This window comes from Aplidium turbinatum, chromosome 13, assembly GCF_918807975.1.
Source record: "Aplidium turbinatum chromosome 13, kaAplTurb1.1, whole genome shotgun sequence".
NCBI classification, from domain to species: Eukaryota; Metazoa; Chordata; class Ascidiacea; order Aplousobranchia; family Polyclinidae; genus Aplidium; species Aplidium turbinatum.
In genome coordinates this window covers 24,107,869-24,133,707 of record NC_137484.1, presented here as the reverse complement: position 1 = coordinate 24,133,707, position 25,839 = coordinate 24,107,869, and the positions used below count along the sequence as shown (strand labels likewise).

At 45.2% G+C, this 25,839-nt stretch overlaps 1 protein-coding gene across 1 annotated transcript in view; it reads left to right on the top strand.

The window, feature by feature from the left end:
• LOC145781765 (huntingtin-like) overlaps window positions 1-25,579 on the top strand; it is a 35,615-nt gene extending 10,036 nt beyond the window's left edge. Inside the window, exons 18-62 of the mRNA XM_082593436.1 lie at window positions 32-112; window positions 180-304; window positions 1,099-1,257; window positions 1,810-1,917; window positions 2,141-2,313; window positions 3,080-3,221; window positions 3,326-3,445; window positions 3,640-3,777; window positions 4,034-4,156; window positions 4,408-4,561; window positions 4,828-4,958; window positions 6,910-7,026; window positions 7,121-7,243; window positions 7,943-8,059; window positions 9,510-9,610; window positions 9,902-10,047; window positions 10,338-10,547; window positions 11,167-11,252; window positions 11,670-11,741; window positions 12,931-13,113; window positions 13,317-13,541; window positions 13,772-13,927; window positions 14,849-14,965; window positions 15,117-15,217; window positions 16,321-16,418; window positions 16,626-16,798; window positions 16,881-17,058; window positions 17,517-17,686; window positions 18,077-18,260; window positions 18,443-18,537; window positions 18,877-18,987; window positions 19,369-19,509; window positions 19,618-19,713; window positions 19,782-19,902; window positions 20,173-20,264; window positions 20,856-21,061; window positions 21,397-21,475; window positions 21,695-21,882; window positions 22,309-22,423; window positions 22,527-22,743; window positions 23,362-23,476; window positions 24,124-24,286; window positions 24,361-24,521; window positions 24,864-24,957; window positions 25,445-25,579. Coding sequence (XP_082449562.1) covers window positions 32-112; window positions 180-304; window positions 1,099-1,257; window positions 1,810-1,917; window positions 2,141-2,313; window positions 3,080-3,221; window positions 3,326-3,445; window positions 3,640-3,777; window positions 4,034-4,156; window positions 4,408-4,561; window positions 4,828-4,958; window positions 6,910-7,026; window positions 7,121-7,243; window positions 7,943-8,059; window positions 9,510-9,610; window positions 9,902-10,047; window positions 10,338-10,547; window positions 11,167-11,252; window positions 11,670-11,741; window positions 12,931-13,113; window positions 13,317-13,541; window positions 13,772-13,927; window positions 14,849-14,965; window positions 15,117-15,217; window positions 16,321-16,418; window positions 16,626-16,798; window positions 16,881-17,058; window positions 17,517-17,686; window positions 18,077-18,260; window positions 18,443-18,537; window positions 18,877-18,987; window positions 19,369-19,509; window positions 19,618-19,713; window positions 19,782-19,902; window positions 20,173-20,264; window positions 20,856-21,061; window positions 21,397-21,475; window positions 21,695-21,882; window positions 22,309-22,423; window positions 22,527-22,743; window positions 23,362-23,476; window positions 24,124-24,286; window positions 24,361-24,521; window positions 24,864-24,957; window positions 25,445-25,558 — 6,119 coding nt within the window. The 3' untranslated portion in view covers window positions 25,559-25,579. The remainder of the gene's footprint in view (window positions 1-31; window positions 113-179; window positions 305-1,098; window positions 1,258-1,809; window positions 1,918-2,140; window positions 2,314-3,079; window positions 3,222-3,325; window positions 3,446-3,639; window positions 3,778-4,033; window positions 4,157-4,407; window positions 4,562-4,827; window positions 4,959-6,909; window positions 7,027-7,120; window positions 7,244-7,942; window positions 8,060-9,509; window positions 9,611-9,901; window positions 10,048-10,337; window positions 10,548-11,166; window positions 11,253-11,669; window positions 11,742-12,930; window positions 13,114-13,316; window positions 13,542-13,771; window positions 13,928-14,848; window positions 14,966-15,116; window positions 15,218-16,320; window positions 16,419-16,625; window positions 16,799-16,880; window positions 17,059-17,516; window positions 17,687-18,076; window positions 18,261-18,442; window positions 18,538-18,876; window positions 18,988-19,368; window positions 19,510-19,617; window positions 19,714-19,781; window positions 19,903-20,172; window positions 20,265-20,855; window positions 21,062-21,396; window positions 21,476-21,694; window positions 21,883-22,308; window positions 22,424-22,526; window positions 22,744-23,361; window positions 23,477-24,123; window positions 24,287-24,360; window positions 24,522-24,863; window positions 24,958-25,444) is intronic.
• The last annotated feature ends 260 nt before the right edge of the window (window positions 25,580-25,839 follow it).

Here is a 25,839-nt window from a genome sequence, read left to right as displayed (position 1 = left end):
GAGCTTTATCTCGAACTTTCCACATTTTCAGGTTTTAAAGTATTTGAAGGCGAGGTATCTGACCAATCAGAGAAGGGGAAACCAGCGCAATCAACCAATGGGAACCAGCCAGGTCAGTTTAAGATGATAGTTTAGCCTCTGTTGCGGATGAATATTTGTAGACGATTTTTTTTTTCCAGCATGGACTGGTATTCACGATCATATGATTGGATCTTATTTTCGTGAGCTGTTTACGCATCTCACGAAACTCATGGCGGTATGTCATCACGTGATCAGTGAGACGTCACCGAATCCCCTCAACAAGGTAAGTGTCGTCGCTAACACGACCAGCCACGCGTGACTTCTACTTTGTTGTCGTCTGATGCCAAAGTTGGTTTCGTGAATTGTTCGTGAAAGCTGAGTCGGGCTATCGGCGTCTGTTAATGCAAATGAAGATTGTTAGTTCTAAGTTCAAATCTGGAAACTTTTCACCTTCGACAACGTTGTTGACTTTATAACGATAATAAACAAATAACCTCTTTTCTGACAAGGTACCGATCCCGGTGCCCTTTTGTTTGATAATAATGTTCTTATTGTTCCACAATAATCTCTCATTGTGATGCCTTTCCCTCAAGGCTCTGTTAGAAGCTGTGATGAGCGTGCAGGTATGCTTAGAGTTGGTGAATTGGTTCGGTTTAGAAATCGTCTATTTTATGTTGATTTAACGTTGTGTAACGTTGAATTGCTGCAAAACGACAACACAGGCTAACCACTAAGTTACTTTTATTGGTTGCGGGCTAGTTTGAGGTGATGGTGGGGATATGATTTTATGATTTTGTTGTTTTTATATTTTGTTTATTATTTCTATATTTTGATTTCTTCGCGTTCATTTGTTTGTTCTGTGTGTTCACCAATGATAGTCGGTCTTTGATGATTAATTGAAACGTCACAATGATGTTAGGTTTTGTGTGTAATTGTGTTCCTCGCACTGTTTCACAAACTGCTTATTACGTCATTTTTTTCATCATAAAATCATATTGTCACTTGATGACATCACGGCTTGCGTCACAATTTGCAAATAATTGCACGCTTGATCATCATTCAACGTAACAATGACAGAGCGTGCTGCCGAACCTGACGTCGAACCCGTCCATTCCGAGCCCGATGAAGAGGAAGGACAAGTTGAAGGAAGTGGGCGGGGTATCCTCCAAGTCATCCCCCACTATGCCCAGAAAGCTACTCGCCGCCTCCCTACCCAAGACTGCAGCCAATAAGGAGGTTTGCTTGGTCGTTATGTCATCATGACGTCAGCATGGATGAGTGGTTGAATTACTTAGTTGATAGAAAACATTTGTGTTTCACGTTCGTTGGAATACCTCAAGTATTTTCAATCGAGTTTTCACTTTAATTAACTTTAATTTAACCTTAAAGAAGCTTTCAATTGTAATTAGTTAACTGGTTATACTCCACTTGTGATTCGTTCACTGCACTAACGCCAGACGCATATGCTCATCGTCGGCAGATGGTCACTGCTTCGTGTGGAAAGTTGAATTGACAATTTTGAGAATGTTTACATCATGTGGTTCGTAGCCGCCACACACGATGCCACTAAATTATGCTGATGAACATCAACTGCTGCAGATGAACACCAACTGCTAAGAGTTCAGACAAACACCAAATCACTAAATCTTATCCTGCTTTTTAAGATGGAGGCGTGCATTTGACATAAGTCCTGTACGGTTGGTTGCAAACTCGGTCATGTCGTTGTGTATTGGTTGCACCCCATGACCTGCATCATTCTTCTTTTCATTAATGATGTTGCATCTATAGGACTTGGACAAGGAGAAGCAAGTGAAGAAATCTCTCGGCTCCTTCCACCAGAATAGAATCCTTATGAAGCTCCACGACCAACTTACCGGAGCTTACAAGAATTACAAAGTACTGACCAGTGACCACTCTCTTAGCTAAAGCTCGTAACATCCGTATTGATTGTTTCCCAGACAGTAAAATCTGTCATATTTGCATTGATTCAACGTCTGCAGACGTTGAATCAGTATAAAAATGACGAATTTTGCTGTCTGGGTTGTTAGTACAGTAAAATCGTATCAACGATTCACCTACCAACCACTAAATGAAATAACCCTCCACTTTCCCTTCACAGGGCAACATGGAATTTGGTTCCAGCGACAGGCTTTGTAACTTTGTCCGGGCTGTGTTGGAGGTCACGTGTCAGTCACTGGAGGTCGCCAACTTCCACGACATCGGGGCCTATACCGAGGAAATCCTCGGCTATCTTAAAACCAGCTTTATAATCGAACCCGCCGTCACAGTCCAGTGAGTATGACGTCATATTGATAGTTCACCACGTCCTCGTCAGACGAGCGCATTGAACTGAGCGTCATCAGCCAAGTGGGGTGTCAACTTTAAATTGTTTAGTTGATTCTGTCAAGTGAAAAAGTTCCACCCCCTCAACATTTTGATGACATGCATGACGTACTGACACAATGAACCAGCCTCTCTTGCGTGTGATTGTGAGTTGTTTCTAAACCAGGGGTTCTTAACCTTTTTTCCGTTAAGTACCCCCTGAGTAGTAAAACAATCAACCTGAACCCCCAATAAGCTGACACCAAATTAATGGTCCTTTGTTTAAATTAAGACTTCATTATTGAGTGGTAAGAATATTGACTAACAATTAGCAACTAACAAATGTTAATGGCATTGCAAAGAATATTAATAGAAATATTTACTTGAAGCACTTTATCCTGAACTTTAGTGCGAAGGTTGTGCCTGTTTGTTGCAAATATGTTTCTCAATTCTAGGAGTGGTATTAGAGAGGCACAAGTGTAAGTCGTGCTCCACATTAAGCCGGGATCGAAGTTCGCTTTTTATGTTTAAAACGTTGAAAATCGTTTTCAATCAACACTTATTTTTCTTTAGTACAGGATGTCCAACAATGGCAACACTGGAAACTTAACTTCCATCCAACTACCCCTAGGAATTTCCTTGTGGGCCCCTGGGGGTTTGCGAACCCCAGGTTAAGAACCCCTGTTCTAAACGAATCATGACGATCTTATGACATCACCTGTTTACATTCGTCCAGGTGCGTGCAGCAGCTGCTCAAGGCGCTGTTCGGCACCAACCTGCTGTGTAAGCTGGAAGAGGACGAAGGGGAAACACCGAGGTCACCCAGCCGCAGTCAACCCGTTTCAGGGCAAGAGTTGAAACCTACTCTCAGTCACCAGGTGCGAGGGTTGGAGCTGATATGAAAAACCTCTGCACGTCTTTACAACGTTATTTTTTTGTTAATTATTTTCTCAATACTGTGTTGATCATTTCTCCCTCTCAGATCTTCCACCATCCCCTGAACCACCTGACAATGTCTTTGGCCAACTCATCGTTCCACTACTCCCATCCTGCCGGTACCAACAAGGAGAGTGCCGGATGGTTCGGTTCCATCAAGAAGAAGGTTGGTGTTTACGTAACGTAAACATACTGTTACGTTAATTCGACGTAACAGTTAGACTTGTGATGTCATAAGGTTGCGAAATGAAGTTGGTAGGGCGACTGGTGGAGCTTCAACTGTGACGACTTGAACATCATCCAGGTGATTCTGGAGAGAGCGCGACGCTGGATCGTAACAACTCCCGATTCCTTTTTTAGGTTGAAGAGAAGCTCCAGCAAAATCCAAAGACTCCGAAAGGAAACAAATCATCCATCCAGAACTACATCCGGCTCTTCGAGTCCCTGGTGATAAAGTCACTCAAGCTGTATACAATGACAGGGAGCGTCCATCTACAGGTGTCGTGCTTGTTGCATCATAAAGTTGCGTTCTCACGTCATAAAAGCTACGTTGTTGCGTGATGAAAATTACGTTGTTTCGTTGCAATGGTTTGTTTCATTGATGTAAAAAATAACATTTTCGTTCAAATATCAATTGAAGTGGATGCTTCGGATTGAAGCATGAACCGATTACGTCACATTCGAGCATCAAAGCTTTGGGAACGATCTCGTTCTATGACGCCTCATGACGTGATCGGCTTCATTATGTCCACAGGTGGGCGTGCTCAACCTCCTCGCTCAGCTGGTGCAGCTCCGGGTCAACTACTGCATGCTCGATGCCGACCAAGTCTTCATCACCTTCGTCATCAAACAATTCGAATCCATCGAGTCAGGACTGGTCAGTGACCTAGCGCGATTCTTTAGGAAGTTTGGTTTGTTTCTTTGTGATGTCACAATCGGTGACGTTTCCTTTTATGAAACATAATAGAATAGATTCAACTTTATACCTGGTATCCCAGCAACAACGGATGCGGGGGCGTATTCTAGGTACGTCACAACAGGCCTTTTGCCGTGGCCTGACATCGCCGCTCTCAAACAATGGAAGGATGGTTGGTAAATGACGCAACAATTGATGAGCTTCGTTTACAGATCCGAGATTCGGGTGTTCTTGTGCCGCACATCTTCTTCTTCCTGGTCCTCCTCTCATACGAGGCGTACCATACGAAACCTGTCATCACGATGCCGAAGATCATCCAGCTGTGTGACGGCCTTCTGGCTAGCGGGAGGAGGGCCACCACGCATGGTGAGGATGGTTTGCAAATGGTTGGTAGATGTTGACACCACAGGGAGCTCATGGTCCGTATGGGCCACTCCGACACACCCGATCTCGGTCATCTGCACCTGCTCTTGGATAGGTTTCGATTCATTTGTAAGCCACAGCTGCTGTCGCCTAAATGTTGGCGAGTGGCAAGGCATTCCTTGGTTTGAGCTTCCTGTCGATGAAGACGAAATGTGATTGTGAACCACGTGTGTTTTTTATAACAATGACGATACTTGATGACGTCACAGTGGTACCAGCTATGGAGCCGATCGTTCACGATTTGTTCGTGGTGCGCGCATCGGGGAGGAACGGTCAAGATAGCGCCGCCCAACGGGAGGTTGTTTTAGCGATGCTGGCCAAGTTGATGATCTACCCACAGGTAGGAGGAATGGTGCTTGTGGTCCTTGTCTCACAATGAAACCATTAACGTGGCATGGTTGTGGGGCAATGCGAATCAACTGTTTCATTAAGAAACAATTTCTTAATAGGTTTTTTTAATTGAATGTCAAACCACAAATTACATAAGAATTGTGACGTTTCCACTTTTAAAGCATCAATTTTTTTTTATTTCTGTGAATTTTTTTCTGTTTGAACGATTTTTCCAAGATTGAAGCCCCTCTAACTATTGTTCTTGTTTTGGTGCATGGCCGAGTGGATAATGTGGTCATTTTGTTTAAATACTTATACTTGCAATAACTTCATGCGAACTATCCCATGTGTATGTTCCATATCTCCATTCTAACATGACAGGAGTTGATTATGACCTCACAATGGTGTTTAGGGGAAGCAGGCTCAGGTGATGCGCCACGATCGGGTGATGGGTTGACTTGTTGCATGTGTGTGGGAATTATGAATAATTATTATTATCTTCGTCATCATCAGCAGCATTCCAAACAATTCCAATTTGTAAGCTTTTATTCCACTTGTTCCTGTCAAGCCTCGATACCAGCCGGCTTCCAACTACCCTGCGTGGTCGAACAGACATCGTTGGACTCTCACAGAAAGTGAGCGCTGCTCACTTGACGCAACGTCGTTTTTCTAGGAGTTACTTTATGTGTATCTTGCTATCTCCTCCTCCTCACAACTTTGTGATCCTTCCTCCATTTTCTTTCAGTTGTCACCACGGGTCTCTTGCTACCTCCTCTTCACAGCTTTGTGATCCTTCTTCCATCTTCCTTCAGTTGTCACCACGGGTCTCGTGCTACCTCCTCCTCACAACTTTGTGATCCTTCCTCCATCTTCTTTCAGTTGTCACCATTGGTCTCTTGCTACCTCCTCTTCACAGCATTGTGATCCATCCTCCATCTTTCTTCAGTTGTCACCATAGATCTCTTGCTACCTCTTCCTCACAACTTTGTGATCCTTCCCCCATCTTCCTTCAGTTGTCACCATTGGTCTCTTGCTACCTCCTCTTCACAGCTTTGTGATCTTTCTTGATCTTCCTACACCCTCTGGATACCACCCTCCATCCGTATCATTGATTCCACCATCTGGATACCACCCTCCATCCGTATCATTGATTCCATGGTAGCTGATGCGAATAATTTAAATTTGAAAGTCAGTGAATAATTTGTGTGCTTGATAGGGTTAAAGTGCGCATACGTTTGATCAATTCTTGCCATTGAACCAACAATTCCATTCTGAGCTCACCCATAATTCAACTCGTGAACAACATAAGCGACATTGAGTTGTCACAACCTACCCCATCTGAGATCATTATTTCATATTCTTCACGATTCTCTTGAGCAAATCGCTTGCAATCAAACTTAATTGAAACTTAATTGGTTTAAATCACATTTACTCTTAGTTGTTGCCTTACAGCAGGTTTGGTTGGTCTTTGTACTCAACACGTCACGAGGGATGCTGCATTGCCCTAACTAGCTTTTCAATGATAATCCCTGAAAATGAGGCATTGCTCCCGGTAGCTCTATGCATTGAGGAGCTGGTTGTTGATGCGGAGGTGCCTCTCATACTGACCAACAAGCATCTAAGCTTCGGGGCCATGGAGGTTTACTGTTGGCTGGATATTGCTCCTAGTTGTGGAATGAGAGAGTGCAGACTCGACGACCTCTGACGCCTACGCAGAGCTACTGTTTTTCGCACTCCCTAATTCTCATGTTTTCGTTTTGCACCCGAATGAAAATATACGCCTGACTAGAGCGTGTACTGAGAATGTGAAGTTTCGTGCACGACGAGATCCATGGACGAGGATTTTACTGGTGCTCGCCCGCCACACGTGCTCTGTCGTGTGGTTGTGCTTCCAACCACGTTTCCACAACGTTAGTTCAATGTATCATAACGTTGTCACTATGTTGCTTATTCTGTGGTAGGTCTTCACTTTGGTAACGACTGCGTTGCGTCACTACCGACGCGACAACACTGATCGATGGAAGTCGGCATCGCGGCAGATCGCTGACGTACTACTCCCTCTGCTGGATAAACTACACGTAGGTAGTTTGGTGCTGTTGAAACCTGCACAATTGAAGTTATTCATCGCTCTGTGAGACTTGCCGTCGACTAATCGCGATGCCTTGTCGACAGATTGAGCTGACTGATCACCGCGACATGCATGCTTTACACTCCCTGCTGGAAGGACTCGCCCCCGCTTCTCTGCGCCCTGTTGACCTCATAGTGCAGGTTATGATGTCACCACCGACGGTCATTGTGAGTACAATCGATGGTTATTACGTCACCTATCTTGTGTTCGTCACGGATGCTTAACAATTACCATCATGTTACGTTGCAGTACTGTAACTCTCCTTTGTGTCTCGTGTTTGGCCACAACCCTCCATGTTTGAATGACGCTGTGAGGGAGATTAACTGGTACCCCCAAGTCATGGAGTGGGTTCACGTAATATCTAGACTCCTCGAAGCGTCGCGCGGTAGCGCTTGTGGTTGCAACCAACGACGTTCAATGCACGCGCCGTACATACGTCACAATGGCATACTTGCTAAGTTATGTTCCTAAAGTTTATCGTGTCCATGAATGGAACTGTGAGGTCATCCAGACATCATCTCCCCACACTGCCCCACTATCACGCGTTTGTCAAGCAGATATTTCTTGTGTGGAGGTTTGGGCGTTTTTATCAGGCCTTGCATTGGACATAAACAGTTTAGTGTTCGAAGTGGTCGCCAACATGAGTTTAGTTTCTACATTCCGGGCTCTTTGTTTTCCCACCAAACTGACAAAGCATTCCAACCATTTTCCTTCAAACGAAGCATGATCTTCAGTGATCCTTCCAACCGAGACAGCAAATCAGTCGCTTTTGCATTGATTCAACGACTGCAGACGTTAAATCAATGTAAAAAGCGACTGATTTGCCTCCTGAAATAACTAGGTTGTAACAGCCCCTCCTTTGCTAGGAATCTACTGCGGTGCTTCATCGATGGATGGCCAAGGTGACGGCTTTGTTACGTGTGCTCGTGTGTCACGTCACCGAAGATGACGTCATCGACAGCGTCGACAGGTTGAGCGGCAACGTGAGTATGACGTCATCGCGCACGAGGACATTGAACACCCAACATACTGAAGCATCATTTTGGGTGTTAGGAATTTCAACAACTTTTATTTATTTGTTTGTGTGCCTTCATTTGTCACCAGGCGAATGGAATTACAATTGCGCTATGTGATTGTTAAACCATAATAATCAATTGCAATAGTTTCGTAATTAATGAGTTCGAACGCACGTGTCAAGGGATATTTATATCTGTGAGCATTTTATTACCGCAATTGAGTTCAGCCACGAAACGGAATCATTTTGTGACGTTCTTGGGTAATTGAAACGACGCACCAGGGCGTCACGACGTACAGTTTGAGAAACTCCACTTGAACCGGTGTAACGGTCCAGAAGTTACTGTGGTATAGAAGCTACTGTAACTTTCAGACTGTGACGTATACGCTGTCCAGAAGGTAGACCAAGTTGCCAAACGAAGGTTGCCAGATTTGATGGTTGAGGCAGCTTCAACAAAAATAAAATGAAAGTTATAACAAAACCTTTTGACAAAAATGATTGTTGTGTTTGAATTAAAATACTGTTTGAATCTTGGCAGTCTTGAATACAAACCTCAATAATACATTGTGCAAACTTTGAATTTGATTAAAGATCAGACATGTTCTAGTTTGATGACCACGCTACATTGCAAAAGTAAGCTGCTTGTCTGAGTTATAGTTGATAAACACAGTCTGACTATATTTTAGTAGTTTTGTGCTACCTTTTTGCCACTGGCAACATGGAAAATGTCAATTAGATTTTGATGGTTGTGCTGAAACTCGTGAGACAATCTGGCAACACTGATGTAAGTGACATTTTTTTAAAGATTTTATAAAAAGTAAAACCAAAGTTATAGGCTAAATTCGATTGTTTCCCTATCATCGTGTGCAAAGACAAAGTACTTATCGACAAAGTATGAAAACGTCACTCATTTAAATTTTTAAGAAGTCCTTTGAAAAAATATGTCTGCAAATCTTTGAACTTCTTCGCATTGCCAATGACGTCATCAGCCGTGGTTTTGCAGTTTACTCTAAAACCTTGTTATAAAATAAAATGTGCAAAAAAAGTTTCAATTGCTTAATATTCTACCCATTAGCAATAAGATTTCTCAAACCAATTTCGAAACAGCATGCCCACTTGCCCCAGCAGTAACTTCTGAACTGCTACAGCAGAGTGGCAGTCCAAAAGTGACTGCCAGACCAAAAGTAACCAGAGCTGCCAGGCGCCTCAGCAAACGATACAAAAGCAAAAATTTTAGAACTAAGTTTAATTAACTTGTTGGTCTCAAATTGATGCATAATTTTTCACTTGTAATTAATCAAATATTTGGCAACCCTGGTCGCTTCTGGACCGCTACACCGGAACGCATTGCGTTAACACACAACACTTATGATTCGTGTCTGAAACTCGGTTTCATCAACACTGCAATTGTTTCACAGGTGTCAATCAACCAGCTGCTTCCTAAAGCCCCGCCCCTTGATTCAACCAATAGCAAGCCGTCCACCTCACCAAGTGACGACCCTGCGATGACTTTTGCCATGTATGTGCAACGTCACAATGAAGTCTCGTTTGTGTCAGCGACGCGTTATGTTGGATAGGCAACAAGCGAACACTGACGACAGGATAGCAGGGATGCCACGTCATCCCAGCGAGCCACATTTCCTGAGCGAAAGACATACACACCTGATAGTGGGCACTAGGACTGACTTCCTTGCCTTCCTGTTACAATCTAAATCTCCAACTTGGCGTTAGCTTGGTTGCGTCATACATACGTCACCGCCCTGCTTGATGACGACATTACGTTCTTTTGATGCAACTCTATTGTTTACAGGTTTTTTCACCACTTGGTGGGAGTGATGGGTGCACACTTGGCGACCAGTCTGACGTCGGTTTCGCTTTATCACGCCACAGAGCGGTTGTTGCTATGCCAGCAGCTAGAGGAGTTGTTGCTCCTACTCACCTACATGCACAGATCTGGTGGGTGTGAAGGGGGTGTGGTTTGTTATCCCAGTTGGGTCAGTTTTGGGTGAAAGATTGATTTTTGTGTTCAGATTTTAAATGTAGATTTAAGAACATGCCCGCATGCTCTGACACTGTCTGCTTTGTATAGTGTTGAGAGCAACGCATATCTGTGATGGATACAGCGCTGTTTAAAGCACATTATTACAATCATAATAATTTGTTTTAAAACGGAAAATTTTCTTAGCATTTCATAGCAGTTTTTCTCTTTCAGTGATGTTGCATCTCTAACAGTTCGTTTCGTTCAGGTTCGTTTAAACGCTTCACTGCCGCCACTCGTTTCCTGCTCGGTGACGCGTCGCACGTCATCACCACGTCACAGATTTTCAACGATTTTGTAGCAATTGGAAGGGATTTCCCCATCTTGACCCTGATATGGGGCCAACTATTGTCCCACGTGGGTTACATCGACTTCGAGTTGTGGTCGAAGTTGACCCTTGTTCCTGACCCCTGTTGTGGTGAGTGGGCTGCTGCAGGTGTTTCGCTGACGTTCGTTTTTCCAAACGAACGCTATGGGATCATTTCATATGAAAACAGCCAATATGAAAATATATCGAATACGATACCTCTCAAATTTTGCTGAAAAGTTGTCATACTTTGTATTAGACTACCAAACGAAAGAATCCTAAGTTTTAGATCAATATTTGAAACGGTTTTCTCATGGCGGCCATTTTCAATTTTGTGTTACCCTCGTTTTCGACTTGCGGGGGTAGCAAATAGCAATTTTAATCATTTACATTGTTCCATAACTTTTATTGTAATTGTGATAAAGGACTACAAGTTTCTGTTGTAGTTCATACCCGAAATTCAAATTGCCGCCATTGTCAAACCGTTTGAGATATTGATATAAAACTTGGGTTACCAAACGAAAGAACCCAAAGGCATCGTATGTCAGTATGGCAACTTTTCAACGAAATCTGAAGGATACCATTTGCATGGGTGACTGAGTTGGCATGGAATGACTCTATAATATAGTCTATAGTTGTATGGCGGTAAGGCGCGGGACATCGCGTGCTTACGTTTACAAACGTGTTCAAACTTTTTGTATCTTTTCACCAACAAACCGTCTCCTTCCAGGTCACAATGTGAAGGATGACGTCATAGCAACCTTCCATGAGCAAATAATCAAGCTGGGTTCCATTATCCTGCTGTGCGACTACGTGGTGAGTGGGGGAGGTGGTTGAAGGCTTTGTTTGTTCATATATCGAAGTCTCTTGAGCGACGTTTGTTGATCATGTGTTCATGAAATTGACGGCGGCTTCCTCTGACAGTGTTTGCATATTGTTACAATGTGACCATAGATGCTGACAAGGCCACCATTGGCTACTGCTCTGTCATCAGCCTCTGGAGTCGCTAGGTCCTAGTCTTTCCAAATGAAACTGACACGAGTTGCTTCCTACCAAAGACAAGCCGAGCTTGTACGTTTGTAATGGGGGTTCATTTTTATCTCTTGGGTAGCCATGCAATGCATCTCAGCTGTTACTGGAACATTCCGTGTCCCTCTATCTTGTCACTCGTCAATAATGCAGATCTGTAGGTTAGTTCTAACTTCCATTACGTCATTATTTCATCACATATAGTTTTGTGGGAATCCTGACAACTTTGCAAGATCTATTCGCAAACAATGTCAACTGTTGCGTTGCCCAAATATGGTATGTCATTCTCGTAGTGGGGAGAGTACCTGCTGTGGTGGCAACCTGTGATTGGCTGCATGTGCTATCACGTGATGTTTACCCCATGACGTTAGCAATGTCTTGGTGCTTAGTATCAAAACCTTCTCTCACTGATGAACTTGGTGAGTTGAATAGCCAACTAACTCCCAGCTCTGCACTTGCATGAAGGAAACATGTTTCTTGTTATTTTGAAGTGGATTATAAACTAGAAATCTACTTAAATCGAAATGTAAAAATATAAAAGAACATTTCGAAATCCTTTTTCATGCCATTGCGGAATGATCACTTAGACTTTGTAGTATAGGAATGGTGAGAAATTCTGGTGTTAAACTCGGTGATTACTAACGTCCCTTGTTCAATGGTATTTGATTTAGCACTTAAATGAAATGTCGCATTTCGGAAGGTAAGTTGCGCTTCAGACATTTGAGCTCGGTTGCAAGTTGCCACAGCAACAACTTGAAATCGTTTCCTCGAATTCGATTAGCTCGCGATTCAATGAAACATTTAGCCTGGTGGCTTCTTACGCTTAAACATGACGCGGTCGCTGTTGCTCAGCATCCGGGACACTGTTGCCTTGTCTGCATGGGTTGATATCATAAAGCGTTGCTTGACTGGATGCAAACTACGAAAAGTGGATTTCAAAGATCCCAGTAGCGATCGCACGATCTTCAGCATTGTTGCGAACAATTATTGCCTTCTCCCAGGTAGCAAAATCCATCATTTTTACGTTGATGCAACGTCTACAGAGGTGAATCAATGTAAAATGATGGATTTTTCTGTCTGGACTGGCAGCTCGCAGCATTCACATTATTTCCAGTGGACAAGTGGAAAGTACCATGCTGCTGGTTAGAATGGCAGGTTCCTGCACTGAGTGATGATCTCCATCGCCATCGTCATACAGATTATAGTCTGGCCTCCACTTGTGGGAGTGGCCGATAATTTCCATGTATTAATTGTCTTCGCCTTCATTTCATTTTGTCCATCAAAGTTTCTATACGTCATGAAAATTGCAATAATCACAATACACGGTGCGATCCGCTGTGTGCAATTTGCCGACCCGCATCATTCATCGGTTACGTCGTGGTTCCATCGCGAGGTCCCAACTGACCCCTCTGTCGTGTGTGGAATGCTCATTCCATGTGTCTTTGTCTAACGACGCCACCTTTAGTCACAGAACCAGCACCATTGCGACACTATGTCATGGTTAATTGAGCATCACGCCCGTGACGTCATCGAGTTGTGCGGGGAACCCCCGGTGCAAGACTTCCTGGGTGTCGTTGAGCAGACGTCATCAAGCGAGCAGCTGTTGAACCGCATTGCGTCATATTGCAGCAAGCGCTCCGATGTGAAGGTGAGATTGTGACGTCACTATGCGATCGTTGTCTGCGCCGAGCAACGCTATGGACGATGGTTCGCTGGTTGAACAATATTGAAAAAGGTTTCACAAAGTTATTAGAGCGATTATTTTTAAATATGTATGAAGTGGATTGTAGCAACCTTGTCTGTTGAATAACAAACGTAAAATCACGTTCAATTTCCGTTGTTTTGTTGCAGGCAGGACACATGCGTAAGATCGCGAAGTGCTTGAATGGCTTCACAGATTCGTGTGTCGGTCTTCTGCTGAAGGTCATCCTATCTCCAGCGTTCATGTTCTCTCCTGTGATGGCTGTATCACGATCGTATGACCAGCTGGCCTGCAATCACGTCGAATCGCTGCTCACGCGTCAGCATTGTGACGTCATAAAGCAGCTTTCTGTGGAAGATGTGGACAACTTGTTGGTGAGTGTGCGTTGGGTGGTTTGCCCTAACAATGGTTCGCAACTGCTTTAAAAGAGTGAAGTAACCTTCTGGGATACAGGTACATCCTGTGCGGCGTTATCGTGTCGCAGTGGATTCCCACTGACGCGGCCTCTACTGTTTTCTGTAGAAATCGTTATCGGATCTTTGTCACCTTCCCCTGGCGAAAATATGACGTCATCATGACTGACTGTTGTCTTCTTGCGTCACAGGCATCCTTCTCCATTCCTCATCAAGTCAGGTTTGCCCGCCTCTACACGCTATTGGTCAGATTGAAGGGTCACATGACCGATGTAGGCGTGGCCATCGCCACACCCACCACCGATCCACCAATGACAATCGAATCCATCGTAGAACCACCTGACAAGGTATCTCATTTAAATGAGCCTTTCCTAGTCATAGCAAACGTATGTGCCGCATCATTTCAATAACGTTTCAGTCGCTTTGAAGTCGATAGTCTTTATGGTAAGCGTATTTGTAATCTGCAGGCCGCTGCAGCAGATGAAATGTTTTGACCACCACACATTTTAAAAATACAACAATTTTTCCTATGAACCACAGGTTGAATGCCAGTGGTGGTCGTGAAGCGGCAGTGACCGCAAGAGTAAGGTTTGGTTGGGTGGAAGTTAGAGAGTGTCGAGAGTTGTTATGTGGTAGAAGATTTCCGTTGAAAATGAGAGGAAGAATTTATTTATACTAGTTTTGTGAGATCTGCAATGCTGTGCGGAAGTGAGACATGGTGCTTACGGGAAAACGAATTGGCGAATTTAAGAAGAACCGAGAGAGCGATGGTGAGCGCAATGTGTGGCGTGAAGCTGATGGACAAAAGGAATACCGAAAAACTTATGAACTTGCTTGGGTTGAATGAGAATGTTGATAAGTTGGCAAAAGCGAAGGAGTAAGGTGGTATGGGCATGTTTTGAGAAGAGCGCTGGAGTTGCAAGTGGAGGGTCGTAGAAAACAAGGAAGACCCAAGAAAACGTGGAAAAGGCAAGTGGAAGAGGAAAACAGCAAGGTGGACTTGACAATATAGGACGCGTTAGACAGATCGATGTGGAGACAGGGTGTGAAAGCGATTGCGGCACTTGGAGGTAAATCCAGCCACCCTCGGTAAACGGGACATCACCGGATTAAAACTGGACTACTACTGCAGCGACCTGCAGATTATAAATGATATGCTTACAGTAAGTTTTTGGAATCAACCAGGCGTCCCAACTTGTTTGCTTCTAAGTTGGAATTGATTGATCGCATTTTTCTCTTTCAAACCTCGTTTTTACTCCTTTTTTCAGAATTGGCTCAAATCCATCCTAGTGTCATGTTGCCGCTCCAACAACTGGTCGCCGGAGTGCGCCAAAGTGCTTTCTTGTTTGGAGTACGATGACGTGATGGACGTCATGCATGACGAGGTGATGACGAGTTCAGCATTACCACCATAGCTCGTTGTTGTGTAAAAGTTTTCATTTGACTGTTGTTGCCAATGCGAAAAGCGTTCATTCCGCGATGGCCGCGGTTTCAGGGACAGCATTGTGACGTACGATACCTGATTATCATCCGCAGGCGTTCCTCCCGATCCATCTCGATCCTTGCATCGCGTTCGGAATATCGGAAGTGATGGGGTTTCGTCACCAGGTGGCGCCATACAGCGACGATTTGTTGAGGTGATGCAGTTCACTGTGGGTTGGGTGGTGTGTGGTGTGGTTCACTGTGGGCTGGGTGGTGTGTGGTGTGGTTCACTGTGGGTTGGGTGTTGTATGGTGTGGTTCGCTGTGGGTTGGGTGTTGTGTGGTGTGGTTCGCTGTGGGCTGGGTGGTGTGTGGTGTGGTTCACTGTGGACTGGGTGGTGTGTGGTGTGGTTCACTGTGGGTTGGGTGGTGTGTGGTGTGGTTCACTGTGGGCTGGGTGGTGTGTGGTGTGATTCACTGTGGGTTGGGTGTTGTGTGGTGTGGTTCACTGTGGGTTGGGTGTTGTGTGGTGTGGTTCGCTGTGGGCTGGGTGGTGTGTGGTGTGGTTCACTGTGGGTTGGATGGTGTGTGGTGTGGTTCACTGTGGGTTGGGTGGTGTGTGGTGTGGTTCACTGTGGGTTGGGTGGTGTGTGGTGCGGTTCACTGTGGGTTGGGTGGTGTGTGGTGTGGTTCACTGTGGGTTGGATGGTGTGTGGTGTGGTTCACTGTGGGTTGGGTGGTGTGTGGTGTGGTTCACTGTGGGTTGGATGGTGTGTGGTGTGGTTCACTGTGGGTTGGGTGGTGTGTGGTGTGGTTCACTGTGAGTTGGGTGGTGTGTGGTGTGGTTCACTGTGAGTTGGGTGGTGTGTGGTGTGGTTCACTGTGGGTTGGGTGAACCTTCAGTGGATCATCGACGGATGGAGAAAATCAACCGATTAGGAAATGTATTTCTTATACTGTTTTTTCTTCTTATGCACAAATCTTTATCCGATGATTAGAACCGCCGATTACCGATCCACAGATAAACTTTGCGCAAAAGATTCACTAATCAAACGATTAGCATAATCGGCCGCTTAAAAGATCCATTGTTTGGCATCCAACTTTCAAAGTCGCTTACGTATTGTTTCAAAACAAAATGATGTCTTGTTGACGTCATCGTCTGTAACACATAATGGAACTTCCGGTCATGATTATGATCACTTTTTGACGTCACTCTATAGAGCCCGGAAAGGCTCCTGTGAAGGGAAACAAGCCTGACTTGTCCTACATGTTGCTTGCGTAATCGTGCTTATTATGACACCTTTTTTGTACGTCATTAGTTCAATTATGAAAGCGTCACGTGATCGGTTGCTGGTTTACTTAACGGCCATCGTCGATCAAGTTCCAGATGACGTTCTTTCCATGGACCAAAGCGAAGGTGAGGTGGCTATGGCGTCATCGCGTCGAAGGCTGATGACGTCACGGTTCATTCATTGTATGAACTAATGTTTACGAACACATCGCATTAAGGCAATTTCCTGAAGACAGAGACGTATCGAAGGAAAGTGGAAACAGTTCCGCTGGTTTGTTGAAACGTTGTCCCAGTTTTTAGTTGAATCTGCAAGTTTTGTTTTCAAATTTGTAGAATCCTCCATTAAGTTCAACCCAATGCCGCTCATGGGTGATGCGGAGGACATCTTCGATGTGTGTCGATGTCTTGTGAGGTTCATGGCCGCACATCCCTCCCTCCCTCCTCCCTACAAACTGAACCCATCCCGCCACCGAGATTGCATCAAGCTCGCTGTGGTGGCATGTGAGGTGAGTGCGGTGACGTCGACCACTGATGTCACAATGCCCTCAACAATCGACAGTTGTTCAGACGGCATAAATTTGTATCCAGGTTGTCCGTGGAAGGCTGCGTCATGGTTCGATGCCCTCTACCAGTGTTGCCACTACCTGTCTTGAGGTTATGCAGCAAACTCTACTCAACGACGAAATGTGCAATATATTTAATGAACCTGGCAACACTGGTTATGTTATCAGCGTCACAGAAGCATTATACGCTATAGTCAGATCACGTGAGTCAATACTAGACCTTGATTGGTTGATAATTGTTTTTGCTTTTGTTGAGGTACATTGTTTCATAATTAGCTTGCCATTAATGGACTCCTACTTCTGTTTACTGTAGTTTTGGTTGACAATTCTCAATTCCAAGTTGTACAACTGCAATTCTTCAACCTTTGTTACGTCATTTCTCCATTTATAGTTTGTCGATCAGCCCTTGTGACGTCAGCCGCGATTTAAATTTAAACTAAGCGGCACCAGGGATTGCATTCATTTGTACTGAAGATGAAGAAAATCAGTTTTTGAAACGTTTGTTCAACATGAGCTTAGTGTCTACTTTTCTTTTATTTGTTCCTTTGCAATGTTGGTTTTGTTTTACCGTTTGTTCCTACTAATTTGCTGGCTCTGGTGTTCTGTTTTACTAAATATTTGTTAGCTTCCATTCGTATCATTCCTTAAATTGATTTTACAGACATGGGGGAACTACCTTACAGACCCCCCTACTACCCAGCCAACGTCACCCCAAGCAGCCCCAGTAAGGCGTGTGTCCATATGTCCCAACTCTTCGAGATGATTTGTCTGACACGTCGGTTAGACCACCTGGCCATGCCTGCCTCACTGCTGGGGCCGATCTACAACGTGGTATGTGGATATCTGACTTTGTTGGTTACCCAGCGATAGTTTTAATGTTTCGCTGACAACCTTCGCCGGCTTGGATGCGGCCATCCGACAATTATATGTTTTGTTGAGGGTGGCTGTTGTTACGTCACAAGGATTGCCAAGAAATCTTCGTGGTGTGACGTCATGCAAGTCCAGCCTCCACTCGATGATTTCCTGCTGGTACTACCAGTTCGAAATCTATCACGTGACGAAACAATTGTTGTAACAAAACAACAGCTCCATAAGATGGGGGATGGGTCCACGGCGAACGGACCTGTGTGAAGGTGTTGGGTGTCGTATTGGTCGTATTCTAAATGAGGAATATGACGTCATTGCCGGTTGTTGCTGACTTTTGTTACGTCACTTCCGCAGGTGCTTCATTTATCGAGAAGCGATCTTTTCAATTCGTACATCCGCATCCCCCGGTTGCTATGGAGATACGGATGGGAGGTGACCCCAGGAGGGGCGCGGGGCGTCCACTACCCTGACATCCCCCTGGACTACCTCCAAGAGAAGGAGGCACTAAGCGACTACATCTCCATCATCAACAGGATCGGTAGGTGATCAGGAGGAGGAGGAGGAACGTGATCATTGACTTTAATACTTGTTTTGGTTTCGTGAGGAGGATTTTATCCGTTAGAATCAGTTGTATAACCTCCTTCCACAGGCGACTGTATGGCAGTATGTTAATAACATTATGAAGTGAACTTTAACGATGACAAATTATATCCTCCTCAGGTTGGACGTCTAGACAACAGTTCGAGGAGACCTGGGCTGGTCTTCTTGGTGTCCTTGTCTCCCAACCGATAGTGGACAGCGTCAACAGCGAACAGGTCAGTCCTTGTGCTGCACTTTGATTCTGAGAAACTAATGAACAATTTCAGTCTGAAACATTGAAAACCTTCCGATCATTGGAGGATGCCATCACGGTGGTTTTGATGCCGTGGCATGAGCACAACTAACATGGCGGCCATTCCATCACCGGAGTACGACTGATAAGCTCATCATCTCCGTGTGCGGACAAAGCTTGCTTGACGTTGCATATACGTGGCTGTCGTTGATTGGTGCGATGATTAGGGTTGAACATTAATGAACCAATCATGTTGTTGATCGCTTTCTGTCGTCTTCATCTTGTGCCGATCTTCCACTATGACGTCGCATCATTGTTGCAGAATGACGAAGCAGTTGAAGTTTCATGTTTAGCCATACGTGGCCTCACGTCATTGGTCGTCAACTGCGCTCTGCTGCCACATGCCGGCAACACCGCAACAAGCACACATCAGGTAGGTGACGCATTAGGTGAGATGAGTTGCTGCAATCCATCCGCCTCATTCAACGTATTCGACGAAGTTGTTGCTCGTTGAGCTGATTTTCTTCATGGATTCATCAAGCCTGAGTTATCCTGTTACATCTGACCGGCCACCTGACTATGTTATGAACCTCGGTTGTTATTGTATCACATCGCATACGTTGTAATTTAAATTATTTATAAAATATATACTACAAAGTGGAGTCGTCGAGCGGTGACCGCCACATCGATCTGTTGTTGCTTCGAATGTTTCGACAATCGTGAAACCTCTTCGGCGGTTTTGAGAGTCGCGGTGTTTGAATTTGATTGAACTCGAACTGACGTCAATTCAATGAGCATCGTTGTCATCCGGCAGACTCACCACAGGCAAGCCATGTTCAAGCTCCATCATTGCAAGGCTGGTAGACAACTGGAGAGAGTCAGGGAGATCATCAGTCAGGAGCTCAATGCCGTCACTGTGACGTCGTCGCATTCCATCACACGTCACTGCTACCAGGTACGTCATCGCTTCACGTAGTTATGACGTGTTGAGTCGCCGCCGCGATGCAGTCGCTTTTATTGTGTTCGCACGAATGAGCAATGTTTTGATCAACTTCCTCCTTAGCATCTATCAGTACGCGGTGATGCCCGCGTCAGTGAAGAGCTCGCCCACAACACAGAGAGCATTATGACGTCACCATGGCGATACGGGCTCGGGAGGGTGAGTGTTGATCGTTGTGGTTGGCTCTTTCTCATCACACGTAGATCATCGTCACTTGTCTTCCACAGTTTTCCATCCGATTCTTCCGGGATCTCCATGGCATCCTCCCCCTCACCGAAGACCCAGAACTTCCATCCGACGATTTCTCTTCTCCAGCGTTATCTTCCGGCACTGAGTCTCTAACCCACGGTAAGTTACAGACGTTCTTGATGTAAAGACGCGCCAGACGTTCTTGATGTAAAGACGCGCCAGACGTTACAACGCACACGTTGACGCATCAAGCATGTGACATCATGGCACGTTAAAGCATCACGTCACTTAATGTGAGACGAATCCCTAGTTGATTCTTTGACGTCACAGAGCTGTGTATTGATCCAACATGCGACCACATTGTGCACTCCTATCGCGCCACAATGCCGCACGCTTCCCGCTAAAATTCTCTTTGTTTTGTTGACGCAGACGACAGCGACGGAAGTGACGTATTCGAAGCAGCCGCCAAGTCCTCCCCGACGGCACCAAGTGGCAACAGACGGTCACTATCGCCATACCGGGTCAGTGCTTCAAACAAATGATATGCCAAGTGGTCAGAGATGTAGATTAAGTGGATAGGAAGGCAAGGAAGCCAATAACCTTCCAAGGACACAGCAGCGTGCTCTATACGGAAGTCGAACTGACGTCCTTTCGATTGTCGGGTAGACGCTCTGAACATGACCACCACTCCGAATGTATTGGCTTTGAAGGAATGTTGATGACGTAATCGCGCAGCAGCTTGAATCAGATCGGCACGTTGCTGATGTCGTCATCATCGCGTCATGCTTAGTTATGAGCCTCGGGTTGCATTGCATTCGGGACACCGTAGAGGTTAACCCTAACCCTACTTGGCTATCCCGGGTGGGCCTTCCTTCTGCGTGTGAGTCCTTTTTGTATTTCCTGTTAACTGTTGAAATCCAAAACTCTCTTCATTCTCCTACAATCAATTCGTGCTCAACTGCGCTTTAACTTTCAACCCAAAACTCTCTTCTCAGACAGCAGAACTCGTCATTTTTACGTTACTTCAACGTCTGCAGACGTTGAATTGCTGTAAAATTGGTTGTACAACCACTCCATGTTAAGGACGATTTCCTAATCATCTTCAACGCCAGGTTCGAGATGGAGTTGATGTTCATTCATGCGTGCAATTTCTGGTCGATCTTTATTCCGAGTGGTTCCGCACGGCTGCGCAGTCTTCCGGGGGGATTGCACGCCCCCTCCTCTGTGAGTGCACCCGGTCCCTCCTCCTTATCTCGGATTTGTTCAGCGAGAGGCAACAGTTTGAGTGGATGTTCAGTGCTCTGACTAATCTTCATGGGTGAGTGCATATGCCACGTCACGCAATATCGTCATTGGTGACGTATGTTTCGTTGTGTCCAGTTTGATTCTCCATCATCATGTTAGCTTCTGATACATACTCCAAATATGCTATGACCACCTGAAAGAGAAGGTGGCTCACCCATCATGACGTCATATGAGGGAGGGCACGGAAATTAAGACAACGTTGTCTTTTAGTGCTGTATTTGAATATACTTTGCACTTTATTTATTTTCTCCTTGATCCAACTGCCACCCATTTTTAAAGCTTGGCCCTTTCATAGATAGTAGCTTGGTTATGTCACGCTTCACTAATCGCTAGCATGTCAATGTTTAGAGTGCAGCCAAGCGAAGACGACGTCATGCTTCAGTACATCGTGGCTTCCCTATGCAAGGCCGGTGCTGTCCTGGGGATGGTAAGTTGATGGGCTCCCCCACTGTGCACCCTCAAAGTAACTTATACCGCCTAAATATTTTGATGGCGGGAAACTCAAAATAAATTTTATTCGAAACTGTTGCATTGGGCTACGTCATTTGTGGGGAATCACGTCATGTTTGTTGTGCGTAACAATATGCTTGCTTTGTTGCCCAAGCATCGAACCCTCATCATGAGCAGCGGCTCTCATTGTTCGCAGGGACGCACTGTATGTGATGGCTTGCATCCCATCATTGAGGCCGCTCTGGGAAGCTCCCTCCTATCCTGTCGCATCTCGGCTCTTTACGGGATCATGTGGTGTCTGGAGGAGTACCCCACCAAGCACATGCGACCTCTAGTGGACCTCATCACCGAGTTCGTGCCCGGCCGCCTAGTGGACACCTCCACGTGAGTCCTGCCCCCTCAAGTGACCACCACGTGTGGGGGACACACTATTTGCATGGAAATCTTCTTAAGATCTCACCACCGGTGAACCAGGAGAGAAGCAACTACATTTGCTGATAATTCTCTCTGCTTGGCATTGACATTCTTTTTGTAAACATTTATTGTACCAAGTTGTTAACATTTACTGTGTGACAACTTGAGAGGTGCTTGCGTCACAATGTAGATACTAAGGATCTGTTTTAGCCATCAAGCAACGATCATGCTGCCAAACGCGAAACTCGATCTATCGCATATTTGAGAGGTTTGTTTTCCCTAACAGACCGGTTGATGTTTCAAGTATTTTCGAATATATCTTGCACATCCCATCCCATCACAAATGTGCCGGGGTCTACTTCTGGTTCCTTTCACCCAATTGTTTCCTTTGTATAGTTGTCCATCGCTGCATGACGAGGAATACGTCGTCGCGCTCGTGTCGGTCGCTTATTACGTCATAGTGAAGTGTCAAGATGTCGTCATGCCCGAGTTCATATCGATCGTCATGCAGGTCAGTGCTTGACGTCATTAATCAAAGAAAGCCGAAAGCTTTTAGTAGATTGAACGGAACATTAAAATTTGATGTTGTTAAAGTAAGTTCCATCTCGTCGCAGGCTTCCGTGTTGATGATGTCATCGTCTGACGTCACCACGCCTTCCCGTGTCTACCACACGGTGGCGCACGGCCTGGAAGGCCTCGTTCTGACGTTCTCCATCTCCCCCCAGCACTGCGAGAGTCTCCTCAAAGCCGCCGCCGACCAACTTCAAACCAGCCCTAACCTCGCGCGCTCTATCGCCGCATGCGGGCTGATGACTACTTGCATGTATTCCGGTGAGTGTGACGTCACTCGTGTCTGTCACCATACCAGGGTTGGATCAATTACACTTGTAGTTGAAAGTAATTGTGTTGGTGATTTTTATAAGGCATGATCTTGTAACGTTTGTCCACGAGAGCTGGAATTAGACGCTTGCAGGTGTCTTCCGCTCAGAAAACAGAATGGATCTAAGTGAACACTTGAAAATACAACATCGTCAATGTATGCAACCCACCATCCTCGCACCAAACCCGTCATCGATACCCGGATTTCTATTTTATTACTTATTTATTCATATTATGGGTTTCTTTTACTCTATTTTCATTCGATCGGAACATTAATGATTTTATTACATTTGGAAGTAATTGTAACGTGATTAAAAAAGTTGATGGTGTAATTGTAGATGTAATTGAAGTGAAAACTGTGTAATTGGTCCAACTCTGCGCCATACTTAAGGTTTTCAGACGTCGCCTATGTTATGACGTCACGATAACGATCCTCCGCCTCTAGGTGGCATTCAGGAACTAGCTCTTTCCAACACTTCTTGTTTGACATCTGGCTTTCAAGAATGTGAACAAATAAGATAGCTTATGGCCACTCAACCACACTGCGTTGACGTAAGCGTGACGTTGCAGGTCGATTGCGCACTTCCAATCCGAACGACAGCTCCGAGTCGCAAACCACGCCCGACGATGACGTCATCGAGACGAGGCTGCTCGCCATGGAGAGAGTTTCACTGCTGTTTGACCGGTAAGGGGACAAGCGATTGCACGACAGCACCAATGTCATCAACATGTTGTGGTCCCTAACTTTCTTGTTGTTGGCACCATCTTGGAGTCACCAATCAGTTCTCTTGAAATCTCAAAATCTGGTAAACAAACATAACTTACGTCATTTTATAACTAATCCTCATCATCCAGCACCCCTAGGAACAGGTCTCGCACCCCCGGTTAAGAAGTCCTGAGTCCAAAAGCGTTTTGTGTGCCCAGGCCTTGCCAACGTGCACACTTGCCGCGATGACTGGAAAACAAAAGTAGCTTAAAATCACACAAAGGTTATTTATCAAATACAACCCAGACAACCAACTTATATGAGAGATTTTGATTGCTATCAAATGTAGCAGACGGCCTCCAGTGGAACCTCACACGTCGGCATGGCTTGTGGTCGCTAGTCTTAACTTCATTAAATGATCCCAGGGTGGCAACTGATCACCAGACTGACGTTGTTTCGATATTTCCATGGTAACAACACAATCTGTACATGACGTCAATTATGTTTATTTAACACCTTTCACACGCTGCCTCCACATCGACCTGTCTTAACTCGTGTGATTCTAACGTTGTTTGCTTTTCCTGGTTGGCATGAAGCAGAATCATCGAGACAATGTTGTTTTGTAGAATACGACGCGGTAGCGGAAGAGACGCGCGCGTCATGATCCGCATCCTTCCTCTGATCCTGGAGGATTTCTTTTCCTCCCAGGACGTGATGAACAAGATCATCGCGGAGTTCATCTCGACCCTGCAGCCCTTCCCTGACCTGGTGGCCGTTGTCTTGCACAAGGTAATCTGGAAAGTTCAGTTGCTGTTTATTCCTCGATTTGACGTCATTCTGACGCACGCTTTACGTCACAACAGGTGTTTCAAACGCTTCACAGTCGCGACGAATCGAAGCTGGTGCAAGAATGGGTCATGCTGTCGCTTAGCAACGCGAAACAGCGCTCGCCGCTCTCTACTGCCATCTGGTGCTTGACCTGTCTCTTCGTTTGTGCTTCGACCAACCACTGGATCAACTCACTGTATCCTTCGCTTCGGCTTTCAATGATCAAACTGCTCATAACTTTCTCGTGTTACCCAATTAATTTATTGCTGAGTTGGCATTTCCAGTTGAACTTTTTTAAGTTTGTTACCTCATCATTGAAAACCGAAAATCCGTGTCTGTCGTTAACTGAATAGTTTGAGTTTTCATCAGGATAATTATCGTTTCTAGCAAATATTGATAGATTCTACCAAACATTACGGTTCGTAATATTGGGGAATGTTTTGAACCGTGTTCCCCAGTTAACCTGGGCCTCAAGTATTCGTCTCGGTCGTTACGCTTCACTTACTTCGGATGTAATGACCCTTAACCCCCCATCCAGCCTGCCAGTCATCACCGGCCGTATGAAGCGTCCTGACCCGGGGAGGGACTGGCCGCTCTTCTGCAAGGCAGCCATCGACTTTTACACCTATCAGGTAACGTTTTAAAAAATCCTTTTAAGTTTGCTTCCATTGTTCTCTTAAATTTACTTTATGAATTTGGCAGAGTTTTTGCTTCCTTATCAAACGAACTTGGCTTAGGCCGAAAGGTGCCGACAACTCGAGATACTGTGACACGAAATAACTTAATCCGCTTTCGAGATTTTGCTCTATTTCGTTACCACAAACTTAAGTTGTTTCTGATGGAACACAAAGGTCCACTTGCCTTCGGTGAGCACCCCAACATCGGGAGCTCCCATTAAGACAATTTCGAGCAACAGGTGTCACCCCCCCTCCGCAATAGCACCCGACCTTTCAGTTTACATAAGCACCAGTCCGTTGTTGAAGTAGAATATTTTATTGCTGCATAACGATTATAAGTGGTGCGGTGGCATGTTACCAGGAAAGAGGTTGGCAAGTTCACTTTTATGCATTTCAACACGTTATAGTTGTGACCCCCTTTGATACCGACTTAACTTTTCAGCTGAGCGAGGACCTGGACAGAAGAACCTTTCACGCCTTATTCTCCTCCTCGCCACAAGAGGGCGCGTACAAAATGTTGGTGGACGCCCTTCAAACCACCAGTGGGAAGTCCTGAGGAGTCCTCCGCCAAGTGAAAAACTTGGCATCATCTGTTCATGATCGTGATGACGTCACACGTCGGAGTCGCTCGTTGTCAAGGGATTCCTTCAATTGTTGCCAGGCGTTCAACTCGCCTACGATATCACAAGCAGTTACATATCCCTCTCAGATTTTAACCAACATCGGATTATGAGCGCCTGGCAACACTGTGCAATTTAGGTGCGAGTCATATGAAACCATAGTTATCACATACGATGACGTAATTGTCATGTCACTGGTCTTTCAAGCCAAGAACCT